Below are 13,216 nucleotides of genomic sequence, written 5' to 3'. Positions count from 1 at the left end.
TTCCTACTTGTTCAAAAGTTCTTAGGGTGTCCTGTCTCCCTCCCGGCACAGAAGAGGCGGCCCCGAGGACCGAGGTCACATACAAATGGTTGTGGGGCTTGAGTCGGGGAGGGGCGTGTGGGACATGCAGTGGCAATTCCAAGACCTGTAACGGCCCCAGAGGCAGTGGCACTGTCGGCAGGACTTAGCATGATTCAGCTCAAAGTACAAGGAGGTATTGATTGCCTTTGGCCTGCAGACAAGAGAGAGCCATTATCTGCCCGGAGACTCTGGGGCTCAGAAATCAGGGCAAATCAGAGCCCCACGTGGAGTGAGATTACCCACGCTCAGCCTGTCCCTGCCCTGTCACCCCGCTGCCAGACCCTCCCACCTGATGGCCTCAGAGGCCAGAGCCAGTTCTTGGCACCCACCTGAGAACAGCAGGGCTAGTGCCCTGGCCACAGACCCCCTCACATCCCACAGCTGGTACTTTTCCTCGGGATGCCACTGGACTCAGTGGTGGAAGGGTTAAGTTGACACAGATAAGCACGAAACAGACAAGACCGAAGCACTGTCTCCCAGGAGACCAGGCTGTTTTGCGCCTTTCAACCCCAGGACATCCAGCCAGAGAGGCCCTTACTGGTTTCTGGGCCCCATCCTGTCACTGGGCATACAGGGACACTGACCCTGAGGTCCTGTAGGGAGATGACCTGGCAGTCACCAGCCCTGGGCGGAGATGAGCAATTGATTACCTGCTCGAGCCGGGAGGGGATCGCGCCAGAGCAGGTGGGTCCTGGCTTTTCTTGGAAGGCCCGTCCTCATCCACCACCTCAATCCTTTGGGCAAGAAGAGAAACAGATGCACCGCTATCCTCAGGGCACTCTTGGCCTGCGAAGCTGCCCCGGAGCTTGCAGACCCTGAGCGACATGCTTTCTTTCAGTGGTGTTTATGGCTTAGCAACTCCAGCTTGGGATAAGGGCAGAACACTGGGTTGAATAGCATCCCACCAGAATTCATGTCTTTCTGGAACCTGGGAATGTGATCTTATTTGGAAATAGAGTCTTTGCAATCAATTTGTCATCAAGTTACAATGAGGTCACACTGGGGTAGGGTGAGCCCTAAATCCGTGACTGTTGTCCTTATAAGAGGGAAATTTGGACACAGACACACAGAGAAAAGAAGGTCATGTGACGATGGGGGCAGAGATAGGAGTGATGTGTCTACAAGTCAAGGACTGCCGGCAACAGCAGATGCCGAGAGAGAGGCCTGAGATGGCTTCTCCCTCACAGCTCCCAGAAGGAACCAAGCCTGCCCACACATTGATCTCGGACTTGTAGCCTCCAGAACTGGGAGACAATCTGTTCCTGGACCTTGTGCCAGTTCCCACAAAGTGCCGGTTTGTGGTACTCTGATATCACAGTCCCAGGAACCTCATGCAGCCAGGAGGAGGACAGCATTATCTGTCACTCCCGTCATGCTGCCACCACTCTCTGCCTGGAACACCTGGTATGCCGAGTCCTCCTTGTTTTTCAATCCTCAGCTCGTCATGGATATCTTCCCTCTCTACCCAGTAGAATACCCCTAAATTTCAACTGGCCAGAAGTTTCTTCCCTCTCCTCCCCAAATACTCCCCTTTCCCAGAAGATGTCCTGTCAACGGATGGTACCATCCCTCCCTCATTCAGCTGGAGTGTCTTGATATCCCGATCATGGCCCATTGAACCCTGTTCACCCTTTAGGGTCCATCTCCAGTGTCATGGTCACTTCCGAGGGCCTGGTCAGGCAGGCGCCCCCAATGACAAGCCTCTGGACTCCAGCCCAATGATCCGTCCCACCAAGGCACTGTCCGGCCCACCCCTGGTAGGGTGGGCAACAGGGCAAAGGGACAACTTTTCTGCAGCCCAGTAGCTACTTTTGCTGCAGAACCCCAGAGGCCTTGGAAACACCTAAAGCTCCATCTTGGGTCGGGGGCCGGGTTCTCTCAGCCAAGCTCCTGCCTGCGCAGCGTTGGCTGCCACCCACGTGCTTCCTTGGCTTCCAAACAGAAGCCACCAGCCCCTCACAGCTCCCTCTACTCAGGGACAGTGACCGCATCCCACCCTGCGCCTGCTCTCCCCACACTCCACCCCTGCCAATGGAAGACCTTCCCTTTGCCGACACTTACCTCTTTGCGATGAACGGGGCCTGGGTCTCCTGGGCGAGGCTGCTGGAAGAAGGCAGAGAGGTGACAAGTTGGGCAGAACCCACAGCCAGGTGACATCACTCCCAGCACCTTGCCTACCCTGATGGCGGCAGCCAGACCTCTCAGGTTTCCAGAAAGTAGATCTGAGAGTCCCAGAAGGTCTGGTTAGGAGGGCCCTCTCAACCCGCCCGTCACCAGCCAGAGGAAGACCAGAGCCCTGAAGGGAAGGGAAGTGGCCCGGAGCAGGGAGCGGGTTGGTAGCTGAGCCACAGCTCACCTGGCACTCTTCTTGGCCGCCGACAGGACGTAGGAATGCTCCCGAGGAGCTGTCTTCCTCACCACACTGCTGGCAGCCTCTGACCTGGGGTGGCACAGGGAGGGGGCATCTGATGGCATGAGGAGGGGCTTGCTCTGCCAGCCTAGCCAGGCAGCTACTCGGGAGGCAGGGGGAGCTTTAGGGAGCTGCCCGAGACCCCACACCTAGAGGGCGGCAGAGTGGGCCGTCGATGCCCGGCAGCCTGGCTCTGGAGCTCTCGGCTCTTCCCCGGTACCTCCGAGGCCTGGGGACCCCTGCTACTGTTGACTCTGCCCTTAGGACTGCCTGTCTGCTGGGCCTTCAGCGTGGGGGGCTTTGGTGTGTTTCCTAAGTCACGGAGGGGCCAGCAGATGTTGGGAGTGAGGGCAGGCTGAGCTCGGAGCCGAGCTGCTGTCCAAGCATCCAACCCTCACTTTGGGACAAGGGGCGTGGGCACCTCTGGAGCCTGGCCCTGCCCCCAGGCACATACAGGAGGCTTCTACCAGGGCACCACGCACTGCCTATTTTGGTCCAATTTGCTCAGGAACCTTTTTAACAAACTATAGAAATTCCTCATTACCTAGGTTCTGCCCTCTTAGAAGGTTCATAAGAGGGTCCCCTGGGCTGGCCCAGCACTGAGTGGGTAGTTCTGGGGTTCCAGGAGTGCCACCTGTGCTGGCAGCGACCCTTCAGCCAACAGACCAGCACCGATGCTCCGCATGTGGTGCACCAGGCTTCAGAGACTTGAGCCCCGCCCGGCCCACGGGACACCCAGCAGGCACCGTTACCTCCGTTTCTGCTCATCAGAAGAGAAGGGCACCTCCTCGTCCTCAGCAGCCCCTGACGCTGAGCTGCGCCTGACGTTGTAGGGTGCCCTGCGGGGGTGAAGAAGCTGGCAGTTATGGCCCCTCCTCCCCCTACGTCTGCCCCTGCTCCCTGTCACAGGCCGCCACCCTCAGCGGCTTGGCTGCCCCTGGACTCTGCTCGCGCCGCTTCTTTCTCTTCGAAAGCTACACTTGCTATCTGTCCCTGTTCCAACCCTTGCTGTACCCCAGGACCCAGTTCAAGCCTCATCCGTTCTCCAGAAAGATTCCCTGGCTGCTCTGTGTCACTGGATGATGGTGACAAGGGACAAACAATATAAAGACGTGGGGCCCTGGGAATGCGGGCCCTGGGCACACAGGAGAGGGGCTTGGACGGGGGCCACAAGGGGAGCTCCAGAGGGAATCCCAAAGATTTATACCCAAGAAGCAGGCCAGAGTTAGGCACCAAGTGCCCATAGGTGACTGGCTGCCAGGGCCATCAGCATGCTTGGGTTCACCAGGTGCCAGCCCAGTTCAGCCCAGCCCAGGAAACAGCTAGGGCCATGACCCATGACACTTTCTCCAGACCCACTAGCTCCTTCTACAAGCTTCCTACAGCCCCTGCTTTGCTTCAGATCAGAAGTACAATGTGCACACTGTCCAATTTTCTGGAGCTTGTCAACCTCTGGTGGGTTCCAGGCCACAGTGGCAGCTGGCAGGGATGTCAGGTCGACAGGACTTGTGCTCCTGGGCTGTGCTCAGACCTGGCTGTGCCCAGAGGCAAGCAGCCAGCTGCCCTCAGCGCGCCCAGGGTTCGGGCTCGTCCTTGGAGGAGGGAACCAAGCTGAGTCTGTGATTGCATACTCACAGCTTCTTGTAATCCTCTGTGGTCATCCTGTAGCCAGAGGAGGAGGGGCGGGGAGTTCCGGCAGCGCTGCAGAGGCAAGGAATTTCTGTGAGTCCACCCGCAGGGCCCTCTTGCTTCCAGATTTGCCTACGTGGCCCAGCGGGCATGTGGCAGGTGGACAGGGGGTGCTGGCGCCCTTTCCTCTCTGCTCTCAGCCCTGCCAGATACCCAGAACAGCTGTGCAGGGCAGCCCTCTTGCCACAGACAGACTCAGCCACCTTGGTCCTGCTTTTCTGATGAAGCCCAGGTTCAGCCCGGTGCCAGCTCAGCCCGTCGGGAAGAAGGTGGCCTAAAGCACACAGCTCAGGGCAGGTATCAGCGAGTCAGGGCTCCCACCCAGCCTCCTCCCGGTGCCTCTGTCTCAGTGACCTTGTCTCAAGGACAAGGGCACTGGTAGTGGTCCAGGGCCTTGCCTTACACAGGAAGACACCTGCCACCCACCACCCCACCCCCTCAGTGACAGGCAGAGGACTCTCTCTGGCCTGAGCGTGGCCTGGGCCCTCACACCTCTCACGGGCCAACTGGCCAGCACCCTGTGAACACACCGTTTTGGAGCTCCGTTGGCCTTGGGTAAGTGCTGCTGGGGCTGAGACGAGCTGTCTACAGGCTTGGTGAACACTCCCCTGAAAGAGAGCCCGGGAGAAGCAGCACCGTGAGCGCCCCTGGAGAAGCTGGGGGCAGTGCGGGCGGGCATGGGGAGGTGGGCAGGGTCCTGTGGTCACCTACCGGATGATATAGCCGGTGGGAGCCCTCGCGCTCGGGGGCCTGCCAAGGGAGAAGAAGGGATGGTGTGAAGCCAGGCTGCCCAGTGACGGCAAAGTGGGTTGGCTGCTGGGTGTCCCAGTGCAGGCAGAACGAGGGGAGCGACAGTGGCCAGCTGCTTCGCAAGAAATCCAGCCACGCCTGCACCCCTAGCTGGGCTACCTGTCCTGCTCTGCCTGTCTCCCTCATGCCCCCCAAGAAAGGTACCCCAGGCCGATTCTTCTGGACCCTGGCTCACAGCAGGTGCCCCGGAAGGGCATTTATACAGAGGTGTCCCCTCCAAAGTCCGGTTTCTCCCTGTTCTGACAGCCCTCCTCACCTCCCCTCTCAGAGCTGACCCAGCTCAGGCTGGAGGCTCTGTGCTCAGAGGTCTGGGGCTGAGGCGACGTCAGGCAGAGCCCCCAACCTGATCTGACCCCCTACTCTGCCCAGCCCCCTCCAGGAAGACTCATGAGGGCCCAAGGGGCAGAGCCCAGGCAGGAGCCAGCCGCCCTTTCCTTCCCGCTCCGCTTGAGCCCCCCTCCCCCAGCCCGTGCGATGCCCACGTCACAAGTCTTGATGGAAGTTTAGGACCGGAAGGCACGGCCAGGGCTTGGTCAGTGCCTGGAAAACATTAGACTCCATGTGCTGGGCACCTTCCGCCTGGGCGGGGGCTCAGAGGACTCGGGTGAGGGGTGTGGGCAGGCAAGAGCTGGTAGTGCTGGGGAAGCAGGGCTGTGAGTTCTGGGATCAGAGGCAGGAGACAAAGACTCGGCAGATGGCTCTTCTGTCCAGGAATAGGGGAGCTTGGGGCTGGAGCAGCTGGGAGGGCAGTGCAGAGCCCCAGTGTTCTCCATCCCCATGGACCCTGTCCCTAACAGGGCATGGCCTCCTGGAGGTGACCAAGTTACAGGAACGCTTGGAGTGGAACCCGAGAAAGAAAGGTCACTCATCCCACGTGTTTTCCAAATATACTCCCAAACCAAAGCCCAGGCTGAGAACTGCACCCCCAAAGTAAACATACTCTCCAACGAATGGATTATCTTTGAACTGTGCTCAGGCTCTGGCCAACTGCCGCTATCACAGTCCGCAATTCTCTCTTTCACGCTCATCTCTCTACTCAGGACGTGCCCGTGTTCCTGGTGAGGATGTCAGTTCCCTGAGGAGAGGGTTGTGTACTCTGTGCCCAACACAGTTACCTGTTACACAGGTAACAGGTGCTGAGTCATTGAGAGATTACGGGCAAGCGCATAGTTGCCGGAGGGAGCCCCTGTGGCTAGCAGTGAACTTGGACGCCTGCCTTCCAGCTGCTGCCACTGCCTGTACCACCACCCCAGGAAGGCACTGGCCCTGCACTCAACTGCTAACTGCTGGCTCTTTGAAGCAAGGATCAAGCCTGAATTGAGGGGTCCCCCTAACCCTAACCCCGCACTTCTCAGGAGTAGTTCCTCCCCATACGGGCAGGATGTGCCCACCCTTCAGAGCCTCCCTGGATGCCATTATGCAAAAGTCCTTGAAACAGAGAGAAGAGCTGGTTCCCCTCGGCCAGCTGTCAAGATATGTCATCCTGAACTTGGGAGACAGTTGGGGCAAGTGTGTGAGTCTCCCCTGGCACTTGGGACGCTGTGCTGATACAACAAAAAAGTGACAAGTAAGCACGTCTTAGAGCTTGCAGAATTTGCATAAAACTGAAGTTGTCCAGACCTGTGGGTATTGCCTTTTTAAAAATGTGCCTGGGCTTCCCTGGTGGCGCAGTGGTTGAGAGTCCGCCTGCCGATGCAGGGGACACGGGTTCGTGCCCCGGTCCGGGAAGATCCCACATGCCGCGGAGCAGCTGGGCCCGTGAGCCATGGCCGCTGAGCCTGCGCGTCCGGAGCCTGTGCTCCGCAACGGGAGAGGCCACAGCGGTGAGAGGCCCTGTGCCTGATAATGTGTATTATGCAGAATACGCATTTGCTTTTATAATCCCATATGCTCTGGCAGAACTTCGCATTTTGGAGCTAAGACTTTATTATTATGCTCAGTGACAATTTTGATCCCAGTTGACAGCTGAAGCCATGGACCTGGACCCAGTGACTCCTGCACTCCTTTTCCCAGGAAGGAGCAGAGTGGAAAAGCCATCCTTCCTGTGGAGTTCAAATGACTCAGCGTCCGCCAAAGGCTGCAGCGCAGGGCCCACCCACCGGCCACCTGGGCACCACTTCTTACCTGGCCTTCGGGACCTCCCCAGCTGAAGAAAAAGATATGGCACGACTCCGGCCCGAGGGCAGCTCGCTGAGGAAAGAGGGGACACAAAAGAGGGCGGCCACTACATGTACCCCAGGAACTTGGCCCACGTTCCCGTCTCACCTTCTCCTTCCCTGGCCTGCGTCCACACTGCAGAGGCGTGTGTGTCCACGCACGCCCTGGCAGCCGCGCCTTTCTCACCCTGTGACTTAGACTGAGTGTGGCCCATGGAGTGCCACCCCACGCCCAGCCTGTCGCTGCCGGCCCTCCTGGCCTCCTGGACTTACAGGGTGTGGCTCTCCGATTCATCCTGCTTGGTGATCCAGCTCTTGTCCCCCTTCAGCGTGGTCCGAACCTTCATCTGCTTGAGGACATTATTGCGTTCCTCCTCGCCTGGTGGGAGAGGCTTCCCTGGTGGCGGCAAGGCCAGGCAGCATCAGAAGTGGAGCCCAGCCCCAGGACCCCGAGGCCTCCTTTCCAGCCCTCCCAGTACGTTGCTGTCACTCGGCTGCCCAGGCAGTGCTGTGCCTTGCAGGGCAGGCCTGGAAGGAGGCAGCCACGTACCAAGCCCAGGACAAGAGGGCACCCAGGCCTCACCTTTGCTGCCTCCTCCGAGAGCTGAGATACTCATGGTGTTTGCTCTGAACGTCCCTTCTCGGTGGATTCAACAGGGCTCCTGGGGGCAAAGGCAAGCACATGGCTTGTCACTTCATGCATTTATAATGGCTCGTGGGTCACCGTACGGTCCTTGGCAAATTGAGACCATGCAGACTGTCCTTTGGGTGGAGTCTGGGCAGAGGCCGCCGCTGGGCTGCACACTGGGAAGCATGGCATGGCCTGCCAGGGGCTCTCTGTTGGAGAGACGGCTGAGACAGGCAGACCACCAACTCTCTTAGAGACCTCTGATGGCCAGACTCCCGCCCAGCGAGTGTAGGGGAGGGGTGGAAGCAGTGGCCGACACTGGTGGACCCAGGAGGAGGGATGGGGGAAGGAAGGGTACAGGCTGGGGGACGGTCGCTTTGGGGGACCGTCTCTCTCACTCCTTAGTCGTCATCTGACAGACCTTGAACGGGTCATCTGACCTCTCCAGCCTGACCCAGTGTCTACCCTTCAGGACTGCTGGGAGGACAGAAGGCACCACTGTTCTTGCAACTGCCCAACACTCCCCAGGACAGCAAAGATCGCTGTGACTCTCAACCTATCCTTGTTGGGAGAGACCCTCGCGGGTCCTTAATCAGCACAAGCACAGCCTGGAGGTGTCAGCCCCGTGTGGTTCGGGGGTTGGGTCCATCTCCGGTGGGGAAAGCCTGGGGCCCCACTGCCAACTCCTAGTGACCCTCGGGCACGAGGTCATGTTGGGGAAGAAGGGAACGTCCTGTGCTCTGCTTTCTCTTCCTCTCTCTGTCTTTTCGCCCTGCCCTCCCCCATTGTCTCCTCTCTGCCCTTGAGCCAGGCGCTGCCCTTCTGCGGCCCGTGAAGGGGGGGCCGTCATGGTCCCCGACACCTTCCAGCTCCAGGAGGCGCTGGGGTGAGGAAGTCGGCTCTCCAGAATGGGACTGGCCCAGCACGGGTTTAGTCAAGGCAGTGACCCTTGGGCCTCAAGCGACTGGGCGTGACAGGAAGCAGGGGCCCTGGCTCTGCCCACACAGTCCTAAGGCACAGCGACCTCCCTCTTAGGGGCCTGCCACCCTCTGGGCCCCTCCAGGGCCAGGCCCTGAGCAGCCGGGCCATGCTGCCAGCTGGCAGAGTCCCGGGAATGTTTTCACGGAGGTCACGGGCATACTAAAACGGGCAGGGCAGAGGGCCAAGAGGAAACCAAATTTGCCCCGTCAGCAAGAGCTGGATTTCCCATAAACTGCACCGAACGAGCAGCCCAGCAGGCCCGAGCCCTCTGAGTGCCAGGAACGGCACCTCATCACTGCGAACGGGAGCCCCGCGTGCCTAGCCCTGCACCAAGGCTGCCACGTCAGAGTTCTGTTGAGCAGAGCTCACTCCATAGGTGACCGTCGGACCACACTGCCCAGCTGCCCCATCCCAGCAGCCCCTGGAACGGCCCCACTGGGCCGCCTGAGATCTCGGCCCCTCCGTCTCCTGAGGCTGCTGACTGACCGCGTGGTCTTGGGGGAGTCCCTCACCTCCTCTGGACCTTAGCTCATCAGTTTCCCCTCAACAAGCCTGTTGGCCACGTTGCCTAGAAATTTTCTGTCAAATCAGAAGCAAATAAGCCACTTACTTCCAAAATCAGGGCAGACCTCAATGTCAACAGTGCGCTCCAAGCGGACCACATGCCTCAGCATCCCTGGAACGTGGCCCTGCGAAGTCAGTCCCCGCGCCTTTGCTTATGCCGCTGGGCTGGAGGCTGGCGGGGGCCGTGCTCCTAACTTATCCGATAGCGCCACCGCTCCTTTGAGCCAGGTCTCCTCTCAGACCCACCATCCATTCCCCTCCTCTGACCCTTCTCAGAAAGCAGGGCAAAGTAGCCGCCCAATCCGTGGGCAACCAGAAAACCCTCACTGCAGACACGAGCAGCTTTGGAGGATGGGGGGTGGACCACTCAGGAGGGCATTTCCTGGCGGCTCTCAAACACTGCTGGCGGGCAGGTCAGTCAGGGCATCTTTCTGGAGGACAGGTCTCCACGTGTGTCAAAAGCTTTGGAGAGGGCAAGCTCATTGATCCAACAGTTCCCCTCACAGTAACCTCTCCTAAGGATTCAAGTGCATAAGTACAACACAGTATACAAGAGGGTGTCATTCCAGTGTAGAATATGATGGTGAAAATTTGGCAATAATCTAAATTCCCAACAGTTGTATTTAAACATATTATGATCTACTGTTCAAGCAGATGATATGTGCCCATCACAAATGATATTGATATATGCGATATTCTACAGATAGAACTACCATACGACCCGGCAATCCCACTACTGGGATGCTTCCATTTCCTTAAAAATACAGTTACATAAAAATGCCCAGGAAAAGAAACAACTGAAAGGACATATACAAAAATAGTTTGCAGAAGCACCCTTGGGAGCAGGCTCAAAAACACAGGAGACACAGCAGCAGAGAATGAAGGCGCTTTGCACGTGCAGAGGGTCTCTGCTCCCTCCCTCACTTGGGGAGAACTGACCAAGCATCGAGGACCCACACCACCCCCTCCAGCCTGGCTGACTGGAGCCTTGGTCCTGCCCGTCCATGGGGCCTTGGGATGTGGGGTCCCAGCATCTAGTCCAGGCACCAGGGCAACCCGCCAGCAGTAAGTATACCATCGTCCTGCTTCACTGTGAGCAAACTGGGATCGGGGAGGTTGGGCAACTGGCCCCAGGCCACACTTCCAACACTTTCAGAGGGTGGCGGGCCCAGCTAGAATCTGGGCCCCAGCTGTGGCTGCACAGTAGCCCTGCTGACCCCACACACGACATCACGGAGTGCTCCTTGGAGCAAAATCCTGGGGTCCAGGCAGCTCACCACCAGTATGATTCCTGCAAAGCACGGCACATGGTCCCAGCAGCTGGCTCACACCTGCGGCAGGGAGGAGACTCTTGGACTCAGGCCAGCCATGCACACGGTGCCTGCCTGGACTCTCAGCCTCACTACCAACTCCGAGCTCCTGACTCCAGCATCCTCTCTGAGCTGGGCAGCCCTCGCCCTGCAGCCCCGGACTCTACCCTCTCCACGTCCAACGTGCCAAGGTCTCTTATGCCCAGGGCTTGCACCTGAGACGCAGGATGCAAAATTCAAGAAGACCTGGGAAGAGAGAAACTGTTCTGCACCTCCCCACTCACCCCACGCAGAAGGTGGAGAAAGAGGCAAGATGGACGCTACATCACTGGAATGTTCCATCTCCAGCGGCCTTCAAAAGTGGGGCAGGAGGGCTTCCCTGGTGGCGCAGTGGTTGAGGGTCCGCCTGCTGATGCAGGGGACGCGGGTTCATGCCCGGGTCTGGGATGATCCCACGTGCCGCGGAGTGGCTGGGCCCGTGAGCCATGGCCGCTGAGCCTGCGCGTCCGGAGCCTGTGCTCCGCAACGGGAGAGGCCACAGCGGTGAGAGGCCCGCGTACCGCAAAAAAAATAATAATAAAGTGGGGCAGGAGTCCTCCCAGCTGCCCAGGCCTTCCAGTCTTCCTCTTCGTCTGGGCACTTGGGCTTCTCCCAAACCGTCCTAGGCCCTCCTGGCGCACGAGGCCTGCCATCAGGAAGGGCCCCCCAGCCTGACAGCAAGCCCCGCCCAGCAGGCTCACGGCTCTGTTCCTCGTCCCTAAGGGGCCTCACAGGGCTGCAATGTTGTCCCACTCTCTGAGCCCCATCTGTGAAGTGGTGCGGAGCCGCCAAGCCCGTGAACCTACTCGCCGGCTCTCCTCCTGGCAGGACGCCTCCAAGCCAGAGCGTGTGCCACTGCTGGGATTTGGTGCCAGTTCTGCCCCATGCCATGGCTTGGTGTCTGGATGCTGGTGGGTGTCCTAACCTCCCAAATGGCCCACGTGAGCCCCGGTCTAGTCAGGGCAGCCGCTCTGTGCGCCGTTTCAGGACGATGGCCCCACTTCTACCTTGAGAGGGAGAAGTCTTCTGACTCTTTAGGAATTCTCACATCGCCTTGCCCAAGGGCCCGGCCTGGGCCACCAAAGGAACGGGTGGCTTATGTGCCACCTTCTGCCGCAGCTATCCCTCATGGCACAGCCCTGGATCCTCACTAGATGTAGCCTCACTCGGCAGGACCCCTTCCCGTGCTAACTCCCAGGGAAAGGGCTTCCAGCCCTGATTGGATAGACAGAAGCAAGGAGCCGATGAGGGGCGTGCACGGAGCCTGTGGTCCCGGCCACAGCGAGCCTGGTGGCATCAGAGGCCAACAGAGCTGATGCAGGCAGACTAGCATGAGGGAGGGATGTGCTGTGCCTCCAAAATGAGAAAACTAACTCAGAGAAAGTTTTCTAGAATCGCCGGCCTGCCTGACACCCCATGTCGTGCACATCCACTTTCCCAAGCAGGCCTCTGTGCGTCTCCCCTCGCAGCTACCAACTTGACAAATGGCCCCGAGCTTCAGCCCAGGAGGCATCTCCCAGAGGCGCCCTCAAGTTCCCCTGGGGCTGCTCTCCCCACACCTTTCCCGGCTCCCCCCGGCACAGCTGGGACGGGCTGGCTTCTTCCGGACAACAGGAAGGACACCAAGGACGGGCCTGAGAACGCAGGCAGCCCCGCCCCCCGGTCCCTGCCCAGGATCCTTGTGTGAAAGGAGATGGCGGCTGAGTGACTACTCTTGCCCCACCCTGGATGGCAGTGAGATGAGTGGGGGGCAGCGCTGGATGCCAGGCAGGGACCTCCTAGGTAAACTGCGACGGAAGAGGAACAAAACACCTTTAGCCGTGCTTTCCAGGAGCACAGGACACCGTTTCACACACAGGAGCTGCAGCCAGAGGGCGTGGCTGTTGGGGCTTGTCTGCAGGTGTTATGCTGGGCGCTGGCCACTGTGAACAGGCAGGCGTGGGTGCGCCACTGGCAGAAGAGCGAGGGGCAGGGCTTCTTCCCCAGAGGTGAGCTGTGACACTCTGCACCCAGGGAGCTGACAGGAAGCCTGGCTGTGTTTCCTCACATGTATCGACCTTCTGCGGGACCCCATCTCTGGCTGGCAGGGATCAGACGCGATTCTGTCTCTTGGCACCAGAGCCCACGGCTCAGCTCCGGGCAGACTCGTTAGGTGTGGTCACAGTGTGACCCACGCAGCCAAGCCCAGTGACCAAATACAGATGTGACGAGGACATCTGGAAGATGTCATTGAGGCTTCGGGCTCCCCGGGGGCTGGTTGCTGGGCCAACTTTAGGCCGTATTTCAGTAAAGCTCTGTCTGCGAGCATTTTTATGCGGCTCGGGGGCAGGGACTGCTAACAGCGGCAGGGCCCCGAATATGGCCTCCCCCATCACTTCAGCAGAGACACAGCACTCCTATCTGGGGCGGGAGGGAAGAGGTGAAGTGGCGAAAAGTCCCTTGTTTCCCAGCAGCTTGTTCCTGAGACGGGCGGACCCAGCCAGTTCTGATGCCTTCAGCTGGGTGCTGTCGGGGGGTCTCAGAGAAGACAGCTGGCCTGGGAGGAAGG

At 59.3% G+C, this 13,216-nt stretch overlaps 1 protein-coding gene across 8 annotated transcripts in view; it reads right to left on the bottom strand.

Moving 5' to 3' along the window:
• ZNF185 (zinc finger protein 185 with LIM domain) overlaps nt 1–13,216 on the bottom strand; it is a 240,939-nt gene that overhangs the window by 20,444 nt on the left and 207,279 nt on the right. For 3 of the 8 annotated variants that reach the window (XM_033413554.2, XM_033413551.2, XM_033413549.2), the window contains exons 2-11: nt 7,730–7,808; nt 7,420–7,543; nt 7,115–7,180; nt 4,892–4,930; nt 4,711–4,788; nt 4,127–4,192; nt 3,244–3,330; nt 2,438–2,521; nt 2,143–2,184; nt 732–815 (exon numbers count right to left, since the gene is read on the bottom strand). In XM_033413554.2, the coding sequence (XP_033269445.2) occupies nt 732–815; nt 2,143–2,184; nt 2,438–2,521; nt 3,244–3,330; nt 4,127–4,192; nt 4,711–4,788; nt 4,892–4,930; nt 7,115–7,180; nt 7,420–7,543; nt 7,730–7,763 (704 nt within the window). In that variant the 5' untranslated portion in view covers nt 7,764–7,808. The remainder of the gene's footprint in view (nt 1–731; nt 816–2,142; nt 2,185–2,437; nt 2,522–3,243; nt 3,331–4,126; nt 4,193–4,710; nt 4,789–4,891; nt 4,931–7,114; nt 7,181–7,419; nt 7,544–7,729; nt 7,809–13,216) is intronic. The other 5 variants (XM_033413552.2, XM_033413550.2, XM_033413556.2 and 2 more) reach the window with 4 other exon arrangements.

The sequence above is a fragment of the Orcinus orca genome, chromosome X, assembly GCF_937001465.1.
Source record: "Orcinus orca chromosome X, mOrcOrc1.1, whole genome shotgun sequence".
Lineage (NCBI taxonomy): Eukaryota > Metazoa > Chordata > Mammalia > Artiodactyla > Delphinidae > Orcinus > Orcinus orca.
This window is presented reverse-complemented; position numbering and strand designations above follow the sequence as displayed.